We start from the raw sequence: 17,697 nt of genomic DNA, 5'->3' as shown, positions 1-17,697 counted from the left end.
GATAGGACCGTACCCGCGCCCCCGGCCCCCCCCCCGGCTGCTCCTGTTTCCCCTTCTTCAGGCAGTCTCTGCAGTGTCCTGTTGCTGGTTCCTGGAGGCCTCGCAGGAGTCCATCATTTGAAAGAGTCACACTGGCATTTGACCAGCAGAGGTGGTTCTAGCCTCAGACTCGATCCACCCCACTCCCGGTCTGCACCTTGGGGCAGCCGCAGCCCAGAGCGCCTGTCCCCGTGGTGGGGACAGGAAACAACAGAAACGTTCCCTCTGCAGCTCCAGATCCAGAGAGTGGCAGGGCCGAGGCCCCTCTGGCCTCTTGGGGCTTGGGGCTTGGTGCTGGGCAGCTGCTCCTGGGTCTCCGTTCTTCTCACGTTGTTCAGCCCCAGGCTGCGGCTGCTCACCAATCCCAGAGAGCGAGTGTGGAGGCTCCACGGCTGGGCTGTGGGCAGTCTGTTACCATGTGTTCTGCCGCGGTGGCAGGCAGGTGCCATTGTGGGCCACCCTGCGCCACAGCAGGGCAGTGTGGGGACGGGCTCCTTGGGTGTTTGAAGAGCACACCCTTGTTAGCAACACCCAGGAGCCGCAAGAGGAGCCGCAAGAGGAGCCGCAGGAGCTCAGATGCCCTATGGGAAGTGGGAGGCCGGGCAAGCTGTGCTGCACCAGAGGCGCTGCAGAACCTGGCCACGCAGTCCACCTGCTTCTGTCTCTCTCTGAGCCAGGCAGCGGCCTGCGTCCTGACTGGAGGACTTGGGGTACAATATGTGCAGCTGGCTAATTTTAACATTGGGATGGGCAAAGGGAAGGGCTATAATTAAAATGGCTACAGTTGGATGGAATTAAGGCTGGATACTGTGTTCTGAAGGGACCACCAGGCTTCCTGTGTCTCATGCTCTTTACAACTAGGATCCCTCGGTTGGTTCCCACAGCAGCAGTGACCACGTGGGCCAGGCTGTGAGGCTGAGGACGGGGCCACTGTCGCCAGAAGGGGGAAGAAGGCTGTGGGGTGGGGACGGGATGCCTGTCATACTGGGCATCTCTGACAAACCCCTTTGGGTGACAGCCTGGGCTCAAGGAGGGGTCTGTGCGTGGGGTGAGGAGAGCAGCCCTCAGGCCCAGGAGGCTCCTGTCCTGAGCCAGACAGTCCAGAATGCTTGGCCCACCTCTCAGGGAGGCCTCTGGGGGTGATAGCCCTGTCCAGGTCCCCTGAAGGAGGTGGTACCTGGTCCCATTGCTGTTTGGTCTCAACACACTGGATGGTCCAAGGGGCTCCGATGCCAGTCCCGAGTCGGCGTCCTGCAGACCCATGTGGGCAGCCTGGGTCTCTGCCTGCATAGGAGGCAGATACGGCTCCTCAGGAAAAGGCCAGTGTCTGCAAGTGAGCCGCTAGAGGGTAAGCCCTGTGCAGGCCAAAGCCCTGGTGAGGCTGGTGGACTGCCTACAACCTGGCTGCTCCTTGAAGGGCAGACAGCAAGCGAGGAGCTCCCCATGCCAGGTCCATGCCAGCCTCACAGGGCAGAGAGCACAGATGTCCCCTCAAGCCCCCAGGGCACTGGGCAAGACCACTGGAGCTGACTGTGCTTTCAGGCCCCCCTGGGGGTAGATAGGAGGGGGTGGACAGACTACTGACTCCTCCAGGAGACACAGGGGCATGGGTGGGGTAGGGCAGTGGGGGGTGAGGAGCACCTGGGCAGCACATATCCACCTACTGCTCCCCAGAGGGTCGCTGGGCAGTTGGACATGCTGAGGGCCATGACTGTGGGGTCTCCCTCTTCTCATGCCCCAGGGCTACAGGCTGAGCCCAGAGCTGCGGTGAAGCGTGGGGTTCTGTGTGCTCATCAGCACTGTGCTGAAGGAGTGATGAGGTCGCACGTGCCCTCTCCTGATGGCCCTGTCCCTGGCCACGTGGCTCCACCTCAGCAGCTCGCCTGAGCCAGGCCGATGGGTGCCCAGGGCTTCCAGCTGATAACCTCCTGTAGGAGGCTCAGACCAGCTGTGTTGCACACAGGAGGAGGGTGGCTGTGTAGCCCTGGGCTTTTGTCAGGGTGAGGAAAACGCTCAGGGGTGGGTGGCAGGGCGGGCACTGTTTCATGGACACGCTTGAGCCTTTTGAAGATGCACTTAAATGGATGGACGCTCTGGCAGGTGAAGTGTCTCTCAGTAAGTCTGCATTAAGAGCTGGGCTGGGGTCACAGGGGACCAGATCTCCGGGCAGGTGGCTGCCTCTAGGATGTGCTGAGGGGCCCAGAGAGGAGAGTGGGAGGTGGCAGGGAGTGCAGAGTGCTCAGGGGAGCAGGGGCCACATGGACCTGGCTGCACTGGGGACGTACTGTTGCCCATCAGAGCCCCACGCCCCTGTGCATCCCTGTGGACACCTTGGGGCACCCCACACGTCCCTGTGATGCCAGGAGATGCTTGGTCAGGGGGACACTGCGACCCTCCACAACACGGCTACACTCCTCCAGTGAGGTGCTGGGGTTGCTGGCTGTGTGGTCCTGATTCCTGCCATGGTTTGCCAAAGGGCTTGATCCCAGATGATCCTTGTTCTAGAGCTTTTGTGGCCTTATTGTCACACTCATCTATCAGGACAAAATCCCACCCTCCAGGCCCTCCCCTAATTTGGTGGCAGGAGCCCAAAGCCAGAGTGGCTGGGATGGTGGGCCCTGCCAAGGAGGTGGCATAGGGTGGGGAAGAGACTACCTCTCTGTGTGTCCTCCTGCTGTACCAGCCCTGGAGGGGTGATCTTGGGCCCTGGGCTCCAGACAGAGGGTGACTCTGCTGCTCTAAGCCAGTTTGGGGTCCCTTCTTTAGAGGCAGCAGGAGACAGAACTGTGTTGGGGCTGCTGGGAGCCAAGGGGTCAGTTCGAGCACAGGCCTCCTGGGCACCACACTGAAGGGGACAGTGGGCCCTGGGAAGAGGTGACTGTAGGCCGGGAACACAGAGCCTCGTTACAAGTTGGAGTCTAGACAGGGCGGGTGCCTTAGCCAACTCCCTCCCCACTGAGCCTGGGCCTCCATGCTCCTGGGACGCGGACGTGGTCTGTGGTTTCATGGACTGTTCTTTCCTGACCCAAGGACTGGGGAGTCTTCCTCGTGCCCTCGTTTCTGGAAGAGACTCTGAGTTTGTTGTGGGATTCATCTTGAGGCCACTTGGACCTGGATGTTTATTTTCCTCAGTAGTCAGGGGTCCTCCAGCACCTGCCATACCTGGTCTCTTTCTTACCTGGTGCTGAGCATGTGTGTGTAGAGGAACTTAAGACCACTGTGTCCAGTGAGTCTCAACCCTGCGTGTTAAGCCCCCAAGGCTGACGGGAGATGGCCACCAGGGAGCTGCCATCACAAAGCAGGCATCTCCAGGGCTACTCTGCCAGGCCACTACCCCCACGTCTCCAAACAGGGACTTACCTTCCCAGCCATGGAAGCCAGCAGTTGAGGCCTGGGCAGGCTGTGTGCCCTCAGGGATCAAGGGGGTCCTTCCCCCCCCTGGTGACTGTTACTGTGGCTGGTGGCCATGTGGCTGCTCTCTGCCCGTCTCATTGATTCAGGGCCACCACAGCCAGGATGATCTCTTAACTTTATTATACTTGCAAAACCCTATTTTCCAAATTGGGCTCTATTTGCAGGTTTTGGGATCAGGATGTGCATTTATGTCTTGAGGTCCACCATTCTCTCTATGATGGTGGTTCTATAGCCACCCAGGTCAGTCTCCTGGTGTCCCCTTCCTGCCCCAGCTGGACCCACAGACCCACGGGGATGGGAGGGAACAGCCTCCAGTGGAGGCCCTTGCTGGTTCTTGGTTCAGAGGTGAGGTTGTGGGGATCAGCATAGCTGCTGGCTTCTTCCAGGGTCCCTGCCTTAGGGGCACAAAGACTGAGCTCAGCATGACAATCTGCTGCTGTTACCAAGGTTGTTTCCTCACTGTCACTGGATTGGAGGAGGCTGCTGCTGGTTTGGCAGTGGGTCCTGTCCTGGTACCAAGGCAAGGGCCTGAGCAGGCTATGCTCGAGATGTTCGCAGGGGAGGATGTACCAGGGCAGAACCTGGGATGTACCAGGTACATATGACAGGTATATTGTGGGATGTACCAGGTCTGGACCCACTGCCAAGCCAGACAGCTTCTGCCTGTCCCCGGGGGATGCTCCCTGGGCACTGCCTGCAGGGACTGGGCTCAGCACTGGAATCCCTGGGTCCAGAGGGGCCTTGTGAGCATTATGGCATCTAGGCAGGGGTCTAGGACACAATCTGCCCTGCTGGCAGGCCTGTCCCTGACTCCTGCCAGCAGACTGAGGCACAGGGAGTGTGTCCAACCGGTTCAGTGTCCTGGACTTGTGCTACAGCACAACTGTGGTGCCCAGCCCTAACAGGTGACGCCCAGCTGTCTCTGTCCCTGTCCCCAGCAGGCGCAGAGCCTCCCCTCACTGTGATATCAGCCCTGGCTTGGCCTGAGACCTCAGGCGCCCTCCACTGGCCCTGGGGATGTGGCAGGAGAACTCTGCAGTGATGTGTGGCGGGTCAGTGCAGAGCTGCCTTGAGGCCTTCCAGTGGCCACTGCCACCAGGGGGCCCTCTGGGCTTGGCAGCCTCCACTGCTTCCCCAGGGCTCCAGGCTGCACCAGGCCAGCCCAGAGCCCATGTCTGGAAAACCTGGCTCTGTGCCCTCAGTGTTCATGGGGAGGACGGACAGGCTGCCCACTGTGGGCTGTGCAGCCCCAGGCGGGATAGACTTGAGGTGGGGGATGGTGGGGTGGGGGCGCTTCTGCACAAGGTGTGGCCACATCCCAGCAGGCAGGGCTGCGGGCAGAGCGCTCCTGTTCTGGAAGGTCTTGCCAACCACACACGGGAAAGCTGTCAGCTGTCTGCAGAGAGGTGCCAGGGAGCTCATGTGTCTGTGATGTCGCCCGCCAGTGGGTACCATCAGTCCCTGGTGCCCTGTGGGCCTCCCCTGCAAACATCTCTAAGGCCTGGGCCTGTCCTGTGTTGCCCCAGCACTGGGCTGTGAAGGAAGCAGTGTCCACGGCCCTCTGTGGGGCCAGCAGGAGTGGGGGGCCTGGCCCTGGTTGCAAGGGTGACTGAGGGCACTCGGGGCTACATTCTGCCACCTGCTCCCAGGCTGGCAGTGTGTGATCTCTGGGGGCTACAATAAAGGGCCTCACCTGGGGCTTCAAGCAGGAGAGTTTATCCTCCCACAGGTTGGAGGCCCCGGGTCAGAATTCAGGTGTGGGCAGGGCCACCCTCCGTTAAGGTTGGTGGGAGGACTGTCCTTCCTGCCCTGGTCTCATCCCTCCTCCTGTCTCCTCTCTGAGCACCTGTCACTGATTTGCAGACCTCCCAATCCTCAATTCTTCTCAAGGACCCTCTTCCCAAATGTCACATCCTGAGGTCCAGGGTGGATCTGAATTTGGGGACACTACCCAGCCCACTGCAGTGGCATCATCTGGGGATACGGCCGATCCTCAGGTGGAGCTGATGCTCCAGTGATGCGGCACACAGTTGCAGGAAGGGCCAAGCTGTGGGGACCAGGGGCTTCCCCAGGGGCTGGTGGAGAGCCTGTGCCTCCTGGGCTGGGCAGGTACTGATGGGCCTGGGCCTGGCCCCACCTCTGCTCACAGCAAAGGCAGGAACGGAGCCTGGCTGCCCAGCCCTACAGCTGCGTGGCTGCCCCGGGGCGGACGTTGAGGGACACAGAGGCCCTGGCTACTGCTGGTAGAGCTTGGTGTTCTTCCATCCAGTTGTGAGTGGGGCCATGTGGGGAGAGGAAGCCACTTGATGGAGCCCAGCCCACCCCAAGGAGCAAGGCTACCCCCTTCTCCTGTGCCCAGGCAGCTGCTCCCTGGCTATCAATCCAGGCCATTGAGATGCTAATGTGCCTACCATGGAGGGCACAGCTGAAGGGCTGGCACCAGTGCTGGGGCCCAGGTGCAGCCTGCTGGAGCCAGGCGAGGGGCCTGACCTTCCCTGAGGACAAGTGGGTGTTGCCTGCCACCTGGGGGGTATAGTGTGGTCCCACTTGGCCCGTCCACTTGGTGGCAGCCTCCCTGGCTGGCCTGGCAGGTGAGGCTGCGCTCAAGGCACAAGGCTGCCTTGGGCCTTGCCTGTGCCACTTGAGCTCAGAGCTGACTTTAGGAAAATGCAGCCAAGGACAGCGGAGTTACCAGGGCATGGCACAGGCTGGGTGGCAGGGCAGTGTGGAGGGCACGTTCGCCCAGGGCCCCTCTCCCTTCCCACATGTCCAGTGCAAGGCTCCCCATGCCCAACACAGCAGGCTCTGAGTGACATGGGTTACTGTGATGGGAACACATGCAAAGTCTGAGCCCAGACGATGTCCACAGCAGACATCAGCATGGCCAGAGTCCGGTGGCCCCCAGGCATGGCCCTGGCTTGCAGCCCTACCGGAGGGAGGCCAAGTTTTCTGTGGGGTACTCTGTGGCAGCGTAAGGCTGGTACAGCTGTCCTGGAAGAGTGCAGGGGAGCTGTCTCTGTGCCTGATCCTGTGAGCAGTTGTGGCCTTAACTTGCTGCCTGCACACCAGGCCTCTGACTGGGCTGGCAGCTTTGTTGGTCCTCCTGGGGTGTGGCAGTGTCTCTCCTTTCCAGTGACTTTATCTAGGAGTGGCTGTGCGCACAGGTACCCAGGAGGCCGGAGCCTGCACAGAAGGGATCAGGACCATGGCACCTTGGGCCTGTCCAGAGCTAGGTGTAACTGACATAAACGAAACCCACCTATTTTATACCACAGTGGCTTCTGACAAACGTACACCCCTGCTGGTATGTTCCCCAGCCCCGTCCTTCCTGGGGACCCCTTCTAATGGAAGGACTGTGCTGAGCCAGTGTTGACATCAGATGCTGCCATGGTGTGCCGCCAGCCACATGTGGGAGAACCCCTGGCTCCTGCTCTCCCTGGCAGATGCCCCCAGGCTGTGCTCACTCCTGGGGAGGCCCTGGGCAGTGCCTGTGCGGCTGTGGGAGTCACTACCTAGCTTCTGCAGGTGGGTGGTGCCCAACACTCTGAGCTGTCCAGAGCTCCCCTGGAAGAGTCTCCCATCTTCCTCCTCCTGGGACTTCTGAGATTTTGTGTCCAGGGTCGCCATGACAGCCACATCTTCCCTGGGTCTTCCCCTGACCTAGGACGTGGGCTCATATGGGAGGCAAGTTGCCCACAGTGTTCCCCTTCTCCACTTGGGCCGTGTCCAGCTCTGCTGCGTGGTTGCAGATAAGGCTGTGCAGCTACTTGAGGCCTGCAGGGATGGCCTCCAGGTCAGGGAGAAGATGAGGCATGGCAGGTGCTGGGAGAAGGGCTCTGCTGTCCCTCAGTTGCACACTGACACTAGGAAACCCTTGGCAAGTGAGGGCCCAGCCGTGCCCAGCAAGTCAAGGCAGGTTGTGGGCTGAGACCACTAGGTTCCAGGGCTGACCTCATCTGGCATGGTCTGGCCATCGTCTGCACCGGGGTTGGGGCAGAGCCCTAGAGTAGTGAGCTGCCTGGTCCAGACCCGGTGCCAGCCTAGGCAGGGCCGGCTGCGTGCCTGCAGGGAGGAAGCAGCCTGCTTTGCCCAGGCCTGGAGATGACTGGCAGGGGGAGGGCTGAGCGGGCAGCAGCAGGTGCTCGTGGGGCGGGCATCACTGAGGTACATGTTTGTAGGCTACCAGGTGGCCCCTGCTGCCTTACCTGAGCTGGACGTGGCACCCCACCCCTGCAAGGCCCAGCGACTCCCCCCCCCCAACTTCTGGCCAACGCCTGATACATGCGGACAGCCCAGCCACTGGGTGGAAGACGGCGAAGGTAAGTCTCCAGCCCCATTGGCTCCTGTGTCCTCCCCAGACCCAGAAGGGGGCCAGCGGCCCTGCATTGGCCACTGCAGTTGATGTGCTGTACAGTGTCTCCAGTCCCTGGCCAGGTCCAGGCTCTCAGAACACTCAGGAACTGTGTTCTAGAATCCGGATGTAAAACAGACATAACTGCAAAGTCGGCCATCTTGAACTTGACACTGCATTCCGTTCTCCTGTGGCCCCTGCCTCTTCGGGCCACCCAACCTGCTGCTGAACTGCTCCTAGGACGTGGCCACAGGCAGTCACATGGGCACTTCTGCACCTGGCCCCTTCCAGAACCTAGTTTCCAGGGTCCTCCTGTGGCTGAAGTCTGCCCATCAGTAGACTGATAGGCCTCTGGCTGTCATGAATGATGATGGGAATGTTGTCCTCAGTCTTCCCGGGCCCATGGCTGGAAGTGTGACAGCAGGGCCCAGCTTTGTCCCAGGGGACCGTAGAGGCAGCAGGTCCACCCTCTGTCCTCAGGGCTCCATCTGCGCTCCCCTTGTGGCCAAGGATGGCCAGTGCTCTCCAGGTACACACTGGGATTTGCATCTGCTTCGCAGGAGGCTCCGTGCATGTCCTCCTCCTGGTCCTTGCTGGGCTTTTGTCTCCTGTGGTGGTGTCTGGGTGCTCTGGACACCACTCTGAGATGCAGTCCTGGTGAGTTTGGTGACCTGTCCCATGTCCTAGGGTGTCCCTGGGCTTTACCATTTGTGTCTGCAGTTTGTTCTCCTTCGGGATTTCTCCTGTTTAACTTCTGCACATGGTGTGAAGGGCCCACACATTCTTCAAACTGGGACCTCAGCACCCTTGTCAACAGCTGTCTGTGAGAGTTTTTCTAGGCTGCTGACCTGTGCCAGCGCCAGTTTTGGCTACTGCAGCTTTGTTGCAGAATTTGAAATCAGACTGTGAGGGCTCTAGCTTTATTCCTCGTTATTTGCAGTCACAAGAGCCTGAGAATTGGGGCTCCATTGCCGTAGACGAGGCCACTGGACCCTGGACAGGCCTGGTGGAGCCTCAGGCCACTCTCCCATCTGTGTGCCTCTTGGGACGCCCAGTCTTTACTGCTCATCCTGGCTGGGCTAGTTCCCGGGCACCCAGCTCCTCTAGCTGCTTCCTCAGTTCAGTGGGTGACAGTCCCAGGTCTCCGGCTCCCACTCACAAGCACCACCCACCCCACACTGGCTCCTGTTGTCAGTGCCCCAAAACCCACACTGACCACTGCAGACTGAGTACAGCCAGGCACTCTGCCCTGCGTGGACAGTGCCATGGGGAGCTGAGGGCAGACACAAATGTGCCGGCTCCTCAGGGAGTAGGGCTGGTGAGGGAGAGGCGACTGCGGTCACCATCAGGACCTCAGGCCCCTGGAGTGTCCCCAGGTGAGCAGATGTCTAGAGTGACCACACCCTGGGGTGGGGGTCTCCCTGAACAGGGCTGGGCACCTGGAGTCAGAGACCAGGGGGACACTGCCAGCTGACCCTGAGCCCTGCTGCACCCCAGGAGGCCTGGCTGGTGTCTTCGTCCTATGGTTCCATGTGGCTGGCAGACACACAGACAGCTGACAGACGATCAAGAGCGGGCGGCTGTCTGGGATGGTGAGCTGCTCCTGCCTGGCCCTCCCTGGCCTTCCCTTGGGGGGGGGGCTGTCAGGCTGGAGGGTGCCTCCTCCAGGCCTGCCATGGCTCTTGCTGGTTGTCTCGGACCCTGCCTTCCAGCTAGGACTGTGGGGCGGTGGCCGCAGGCTTCCCCCCAGGGCTTGCCTCTCCAGAGGAGAGTCCCTGACAGTTCTAGTCACTGCTGTCCTGCGGAGACCCCTCACAGGGCCCCAGGAAGGGTCCCGGGGTTGGGGCAGCCAGTCAGCCCTGAGGTTGCTAAGGGCAGACTGGCTGGCTCCAGGCTCCCTGCTCCAAGGCCCATCTGTCCCCATAGACACAAGGCGCCTATTTCCCCAGGAGCCAGAGCACTGACCCTCTGTTCCTTCCTAGGCTGACTAGGCAGGCTGAGGGGCTCCACACAGGGGGCTCCTCCGACTGTGCCCAGCTTGGCTGGCCTGTTGTGGAGCCACCTTGTCCCTGGAAGGCTTTGCAGAATGGCTGGCCGTGGCACTGTGGGTAGAGGGTGGGGTGGGACAGGCTCCTCCAGGTGCCTTGCGACCCACCCCACTCAGCCAGTAGGAAGCATGGCATCCCAGCACACCCCCAGGCATGGTGCCGCCATCCCTGTGGCCTCTGCAGGTCACTAATATGAGGCTGGGGACACGGCCACATGTGGAGGACGGTGGCTCTGTCCACACCTCAAAGGCTGACCACGTGGGGAGGATGTGGGGTACAGGTGTAGACTGTGATGAGTTTGAGATAATAGAGGTGGGCCCATCTAGGTGGGCTGCAGGCCTAGTCCCCTCCTGTGTGGGCACGGTTCCCTGGGCGGGGCTGCTCCTGAGCTTGGGCAGCTGTCCCCTGTGAGGGCAAGAGGATGGGCAGGTGCAGTACTTGGAGGCCTGGTGCCAGGCTGCCCTGTGGGAGACCAGGGGTCACCCTCCTGGAAAGTGGCAATGGGCACCAGGGAATCACACAGCAGCGCCTGTCCGTGGGCCTTTATTGTGGCTTTGCCTAGAGAGGCTAGTCCTGCTCCCTGAAGTAGCCCTCCAGGTCCTCGAGGCGGACTGCGGGGAAGTAGGGGCCGAGCCTCCTGCGCACCCACCACTTGCCCTCTGCGGCGTGCTTGCCCCCAGGAAGGCTGAACTTGTACCGCCAGTGCTCTGCTCGGATCCACCTGTGGGGACAGGAACAGCAGGTCAGTCCCCCAGTGGCCTCTATGCCTGCCCGCCTAGGCCGCCCATGCACAGAGCCTGCACAGAGGGAGGCCCCACCCTGAGCCTCTAGTGGCTCAGGGCCCGTGTGTGCCCTGGGCCACAGGATGGCGGACACGCTATGTCCCGGGGAAGGGGGCTCCTCTGTGCTTTGGCCTGCACAGCGATGATGATCTCAGTGTCCCTGAGAAGGGGTGTGGCTCTAGGAAGGTGGGGCAGGCTGGCAGCTGTGTGCTCTCTGTCCTCCTCTTGGCATTTGGCCCTGGAGCCGTAGGAGCTTCGCAGGGGCCATGTGGAAAGGCACGAGCCAGCATGGGGCCAAGACCTGGTGAGCCCCATGCCTGGCGAGCCCTGTGGGTGCCGTGCCCTGACCCAGCCGGCTACTGGCAGCGCTGGTGGCTGTGGTGACTCCCCTCCTTGGCGTGCCGTCCACTGAGGTCACCCCTGCTGCGGCTGTGGTCCCTCGGCTCTGGTGTGCGTGCTCTGTGCAGGCGACGGTCCTCCTGGTCTGCACTGTCCTTCAGGCTGTTGGTGCTCTGGACTGCAACTACGGCTCCTTGACACCCTTCCCCACACTGGACTCCGCCATGTGGCAGCGACGTGCTCTCCAGGCATGGCAGGCATGTCTCTGCAGCGGGAGGCATTGAGACCCGCAGTGGAGTCTGCACAGTGGTCCTGACTCTCCTCCCCAGAGACCGCTGGACTATGTGTGTTGTGAGTGGTTGAAGGACCTGCACGGCAGCTGCCCAGACCTCTTGTCTGCAGAAGGGCACATCTCCAGTCGACATCTTGCTGGCTCTCCTGTGGATGCCACGAGGTCCCTGATCTCCCTTACCTCCTGCTCTGGATCTGCTGGAGGGGCCAAGCCTCAGGTCACACTGGGAGGCAGTGGTCATGTGCCCGGCACCAGGCCCCTGGCTCTACTAGGAGTCACCTCCTACATTCTGGGAGGGGCCCACATGGTCTCACTGCCCACTGGGGTGTGTCCCCCATTGCTGGGCAGCCTCTGACAGCTCGTGGGCAGGGGCTCCATGTTCAGAATGCAGCCAGGCCCACATGGTCCTGGGGCAGGGCAACTGCTCTGCAGTGGTGTCATTCTGTGATTGTCTTGCCTGATGGCTGCTCCTTGCCCTGGGGACGGAGGCAGCTTTCCTTGCACCTTCTGGCTGTTGGCTGGCAGGCAGCTCTGAGTTGCACATCTTTATTGAGGCAGAAAGAAAACCCAGGAGCCTCTGCCTCAGGGCTGTGGCTGGGGGCCTGCCACCCTCCCTGCTTCAGGGCCACCGTTTGTGTCTGCAGCATCCAGAGCTTTCAGCTGTCCTTGGGAACAGGGAAGTGTCCACTCCCTCGTCAGGAGGATCAGGCAGTGGGGCGCATGCTCTGTAGCCATGTTCAATGTTCCCCTGGAAGTGAGCCCGCTGCCAACGCACAGCAGGGACAGGCTGGGTCTGGCACCTCCAGGTGCCCAGCCTCCACTGGAGACCACCACCGCCTCTGGTTTTCAGGCCTTCGGCACACGGGCTGCGACAGCTCAGTGGCCTTGCACAGCCTTGCTGGGATGGCATAAGCCCAGGTGGGAGCCTGGCCAGAGGGTCAGAGAAACCTGCCTCAAGTCTGGAGGGACACAGCTCCTGGACCAGAGAGGCCTGGCCACAGGCAAACCGGGGGACCGATGGCCTTGGGGGCTTGTGCTGGTCCAGGTCTGCTGGGCAGTGCAGGGAGGGCTTCCAGAAGCCTCAGTTGGCCAGGGGCCCCCTGCTTGGGCTGCCAGACGACGCAGCTGCTGCCGCCTCTGTAGACCCTCCTGCTGCCTGGCCAGCTGTGGGCAGCTCCACGGTGCAGCTGCCCTGAGGCTTCTTGAGGGGAAACAGGAGCATCTTCTGTCAGAATGGACGGCCAGCTGGGACTGCGCTGTCCCTCGTCCCTGGCTGCTCCCTGGCTCCACACACATCACAGCTCCCACTCAGACCCCAGTGTGGGAGGCTGCGGGGTCTCTGGAAAGCTGGGCTTGGCGGCCGTCCATGGCTCCAGTGAATCCCTTACCCTAAGAGGATAGCTCCTGGGCTGCCACGGTGTCACTGTGCAGACCTCTGCTGGAGCGGGAGCCAGACAGGTCCCTTTGGGCACAGGGCTGGTGTGGGCCAGAGGCCCTGCGGGCAGGTTTTTTTTCCCAGATGGCCTGAGGCCCGTGAGGTCAAGCCCAGGCAAGGCCAGGAGGGGCTTACCTGGGCGGTGGCCTGCCCTCAAAGGGGTTGGAGGCGAGCAAGGACAGGGCCTGGGCGTCGTTGACCAGCAGCTTGCCGGCCAGCTGCAGGATCCACTCATTGTGCTCGTAGGTCTGCAGGGATGGTGCTCGTGAGTCTGGGGTGCAGGCTGTGCCTCCACCTCTCCAGCCATTCTTAGCACTGTCACTAAGGGTCTATTGCATGTGGGCTGCCTGCTGGCCTGAGGGTCACTTGTCTGTGTATACTTCTGCCCCCTCCCAGCCACCTGCCCCCTAGCCTTACCCTGCTGAGGCCATTTCCTCCAGCTAGGATGGCACTGGGAAGGCTCAGCAGGAGGAGGGCCAAGGGCCCTGGGCCTATGTCACTGTCAACACTGGTACCCCACAGCAAAGCCAGAACAGTGGTCTGTTGCAAGCACCCAGGGCATGCCTGGGAGGGAGGGAGAGGTGGGGCAGCACTCCCTCACCTGGAAGGCCGCAAACCACATGAGCCAGTCCAGGCGGTAGTGGTAGGGGGTGATCAGGCATGGCCGCCTCCAGGGATCACCGGGCTTGCACTTGAATTCATAGTCCTCCCACACAGCATCAGGGGCACTGGCGTTGGGACTCGCTGTGCCCTGCAGGATCACCTCTGTCCGCTCCTTGGTGATGCTGTGGGAAGGCAGAGGCAGGGCCCGTGGGTCTGCAGCACTTCTGTGCCATGTGGGGTATGGGCTCTCCATCCACCTGAGGTGCTGGGGACTCCAACTCCCACCAGCCTGGGCCCAGAGTGGAGGGGCCAGTATGGGGCCAGCGGTACCTGCCAAAGGCCCCATAGCTGTTGACAATCCTGAGTGAGCCGAAGGTGGTGTTCATGACCTGCTTGGCGCTCAGCAGGTTGAGGACCACAGGAACACTGAGCCAGGCCAGGAGGACGCCCAGCGAGAGGTTGACCACGCGGCGCACAGCACAGCCTGCAGAGGGAAGGCAGGTCTTGTCAGCCGGCTCCCAAGCCTAGCAAGGAGCAGCAGTGTCCCCTTGGCTTGTGTCCCTGAGACCTGGTTGCTGCCCTCCAGGCTCAAGGAGAACCGGGGACACCTCAGCTGGCCTCCTATCCACAATCCCTTGTAGGGGTCTGGCTGTCCCAGCTCCTGGGATACAGTAGGGGCCTTCCCAACTGCCCTCCCCTGCCCTTCTGAGGTGTGGGAGCCCTGTGGCTGTCCAGCATGCAGCTGTCCTTGTTGCGTCCTACCTACGTGTCTTGGCCGGGACTGGGCCCCTTGGGCTTCTTCGTCCTGCAGTTTCAGGGCTCTGTCCTTCAGGCCAGCTAGCCCTGAGGGAAACAGGAATCCCAGAGAGGCGTCGTCAAAGCAGCTGAGGCTGGGCACGATAGTCAGCCAGTTCAGGAAGCTCAGGTTCCCACTGAGGATGAGGACCACCTGTGGGGAAGGGCTGGGCCAGCGTCAGGCAGGGCCTCCAGGACTCGCCGCTGCCCTCTGTGCCCATCCCCTGCAGCTGCCCACATCTTCCTTGCTCAGCAAGAAGGACGCCCCAAGGAACAGAGTTAGAGTGCACCCCGGCTGTCAGCTCCAGGCCCTTCTTGTCCTTTGGTGTTGGGGTTGAGCCTAGGGGCATGCTGCCACTGAGCTAGGTCCCCAACCTTTTTGAGACACGGTCTTGCTAAGTTGCCCAGGCTGGCCTAGAACCTGTGACCCTCCTGCTTAGCCCTGTATAGGAGTGTGCCACCGTGCCCTGTACTAGGCCACCCTATGGTGCAGAACTGCCTAAAGGTGGATGTGGAGCCCACACAGGGGGCAGCAAGCCCAGCGAGGGTGGTGGCAGCTGGGTGGGAAACGTGGAAAGCCAGCCCAGCCCTCGTGCTGGCAGTGCTGATCACCTGACCCCTGCTCAGGACGGCCATCCCCTCAGAGCTCCCTGGAGCCTCTGGCCTTTCTTGGGCTTCAAAAGAAGGCAGCTTCCTTGGCCCAGAGGAGTGTAGCCAAGGGCCACCCTCTGGGATGGCATCTGCCCCAGCAGAGGGGGCAAGCCCCGGGTTCTCATCCTGCAGTGGATACAGCAGAGGCAGCTTCTGCTGATGCCAGAAGAGCTGGCCTGGATCAGGCCCAAGGGCCATGTGCCAACCCTGAGGTGCAATGTTGCCAGCATCCAGCCTGGAGCCTGGGGCAGTGGCTGCTGAGGTGTGCTCAGGGCTTCCTGGGTCCCGCCAGCAGTCTGCCCAGCCCATGGCTGAGGTCTCCATCACCCAGCTCCCAGGGCCTGTCCCTGCTCTGCTTGCAGGTTCCTTCACGTTCTGCACTTTCAAAGCCCTCCCCATGGAAGTCCAGCTGTGGATGGACACAGCTCAGCACTGACCAAGCCCGAGATGGGGAGAATAGCTGGTACCCTGCTCAGGACAAGGCTGCTGGGAGGAAGTGGTGTAGGGCTGAGGCCCTGCTAGAGTAATAGGAGGTGACCAGGACTGACCAGAGGAAAATGTGGAGAGCTGCCAATGCCATGCTGGTAGGTCCAGCAGGAGGACGACAAGCTCATGAGGACAGTGCTAGTGACCACCAGCCCATGGGTGCGGCATCCAGGCTGCTGGGGCCAAGGCATGTCCTCTTCAGGATAGCTCTGGTGCCACCCCAACGGCCGATAGTTGTGCTGTGTTGGTGGGAGTGGACCAGGGCAGCTCCCCATGGCCCTGCCCCACGCTCCTGGACTTTGGTCTCGGCCTAGTCCTAGTGAGGAGTGGGAGCTCTGAGGCCATATATGCGGGTGTGACGAGGGCTTCGTGCAGGGGAGCAGGGTTTCGTTGGCTTTGTGGCTATGATTGCAGCTTAGGAACTGTGGATTCAAGGCTCTCCCTGGATCCGTTGGGAAAACTAATTTTCCTGGTTCCAAGTTCAAAAATAATTCTTATTCTTCTCTGTTTATGATGTCACCAAACCCCTGGGCCCAAGCAGCCCAGCCCCACACTTGCCCAATCTGCAGTTTCTCTACCAGCTTCCTGGGCTGACCAGGGTCCCAGAGCTGCTGGGTGCTGGGTGCCCTCCCGTGGACAGGTAGGGCCAGGGACGCAGGGACTGTGGTTGTGACAGGAGGGCTGTTCAGAGTCCCAAGCCCCCTCCTACATGGGGAGGGTCCAGGGCTGGTGGTGGGCCTGACTTCAAGCTGAGCCCTTTGGGGTGTCGTGGGAGGGATGCCCTGGGAAGCACCCACTCCACCTCATGCCTTCTGGGGTTGGCCTGTTCTGGGATGGTAGCTGGGAGGAAGCAGCCTCCTCTGCTTGTCCGCAGCTACAGGAGGCCATTTCCTCCAGCTAGGATGGCACTTGAGAGCCCTGGCTTCCTCTGAGTCTCTGCCTCCTTGAGGGCGGGTGGCAGAACTTGCCCAGTTTCAACTTCTCCTGCTCCGACTGTACAGCAGATCCCTCAGGCCAGGGGTCCCATCCCTCGCTTGGGGGAATCCCAGAAGGCTGGTGTCCAGCCTGCCTATGCCCACTTGCTTCCTGGGAGGAGCCTGCCTTGTGACCTCACTGTGGCCCTAGAGACATGGGAAGGCCACTTGCACACTGCCCGGGCCGCAGTGCACTCTGGCTGCTTTAGAGGTGCACGGTGAGCCATGGGAGGGAGCAGAGGCCACAGAGGCACCCAGGACTGGCCCAGCAGTTTCCTGTCTGCATCTGCCAGGGATGCACCTGGACCTGCAGGCCTGGAAAGGAGGCGAGCGCTTGGACCAGGACTTCTAAAGTACCACCAGAGCCCTTGTGGAGGGGCCTCTCCCCACTCAGGGACCTTAGGGCCCACCAGATTGGCAGCCTGGCAGGGCGGCACCTTATGTGATCCAGCCCCACGAACTTTTGGAAAAGGCAAATATGGGGACAGGAAAAGATGCAGGTTGGAGTGGTGGAAGACAACGGACAGAATGCAGGTCTCAGGGCACTGTGCCCTCTGAGAGGCACGTCACCTTGTGTTTGTCTAAGCCCACAGAGCACAGCAAGGGCGGCCCTGAGTGGGCGCTGAGTCTGAGCTAATGTGGGGGCTGGGGGGTGCATAGGGAGCCTCTGCAGTCTCTGCGGCTTTCCATGAACCCAAAACTGCTCCAAGAGAGGTCTTAAGAGCAATGTGAAGCGGCTGAGGGACACTGAGAGCAGGCGACTCCAGGGACAGGGTGAGTGTTCGAGCCAGGCACTGTGCAGGGCCTCTGGCCAGCTCTGGTTAAACATGACCTGCTCCCCAGAGAATAGGGGATGAGGGGAAAAGAGGCCGTAGGTCCAGACTCGGGAGCTGAGAGCGTTATGGCCTTCTTTGGGGGCAGTAAGTTTGAAAACAGCCTTATTCCCAGGATAATACCAACCCTGAAGCTGCCTCAAGGAGGGAACATCTCTGTGTAAAGCACCCTGTGGCACTGCCCACCAGGCTGGGGGGGACCACGGACAGTTGAGTGGACAGCAGACACACGTGGCCAGGCTGGGATGGAAGCCACACCAAGTCCACAGACCCAGGAACGTGCTCAAGCATGCGTGACTCGGGCTGCACCTCAGCACCTGGGCAGACTCGGGGACAAGCCGGCCCCTCGTCGTCAGCCAAACCAGACTCCAGGCTGAGCAGAGCACGGCCCGCGATGCAGGCAGCCTCACAACCCACAGACGACATGTGGCCCCGCACACCAGGAGGGAAGCAGGCCAGGCCCAGGGCAGGGTCCTGGGGCAGCCGTGGCTGCCCGGGGCCGACAGTAAGTCCCAAGCCCGAGTGATGGAGGAAGAACCTGGGTGGAAGCCACCTGAAATCTAAGGTGAGCTTATACTAAGCCCAAGGACGCACTGACCACAAGGTCACCCCAGGCTCTGCAGGCAGATGTGTACTATTGGCTGGGACAGCCCTC

General features: G+C 61.3%; 1 protein-coding gene across 6 annotated transcripts in view; it reads right to left on the bottom strand.

The window, feature by feature from the left end:
• Nucleotides 1-6,755: 6,755 nt before the first annotated feature.
• Nucleotides 6,756-17,697, bottom strand: part of Lmf1 (lipase maturation factor 1) — a 58,303-nt gene continuing 47,361 nt past the window's right edge. For 3 of the 6 annotated variants that reach the window (XM_048789419.1, XM_048789418.1, XM_048789422.1), the window contains 4 exons: nt 14,066-14,252; nt 13,634-13,787; nt 13,302-13,485; nt 6,756-10,573 (listed from right to left, as the gene is read on the bottom strand). In XM_048789419.1, the coding sequence (XP_048645376.1) occupies nt 10,175-10,573; nt 13,302-13,485; nt 13,634-13,787; nt 14,066-14,252 (924 nt within the window). In that variant the 3' untranslated portion in view covers nt 6,756-10,174. Of the gene's footprint in view, nt 10,574-12,835; nt 12,949-13,264; nt 13,486-13,633; nt 13,788-14,065; nt 14,253-17,697 lie in introns of all 6 variants that reach the window. The other 3 variants (XR_007342639.1, XM_015490987.2, XM_048789420.1) reach the window with 3 other exon arrangements.

This window comes from Marmota marmota, unplaced genomic scaffold (genome assembly GCF_001458135.2).
Source record: "Marmota marmota marmota unplaced genomic scaffold, marMar, whole genome shotgun sequence".
NCBI lineage: Eukaryota > Metazoa > Chordata > Mammalia > Rodentia > Sciuridae > Marmota > Marmota marmota.
Note: the sequence above shows the minus strand (reverse complement) of the source record. Positions and strands in the feature narration are given on the sequence as shown.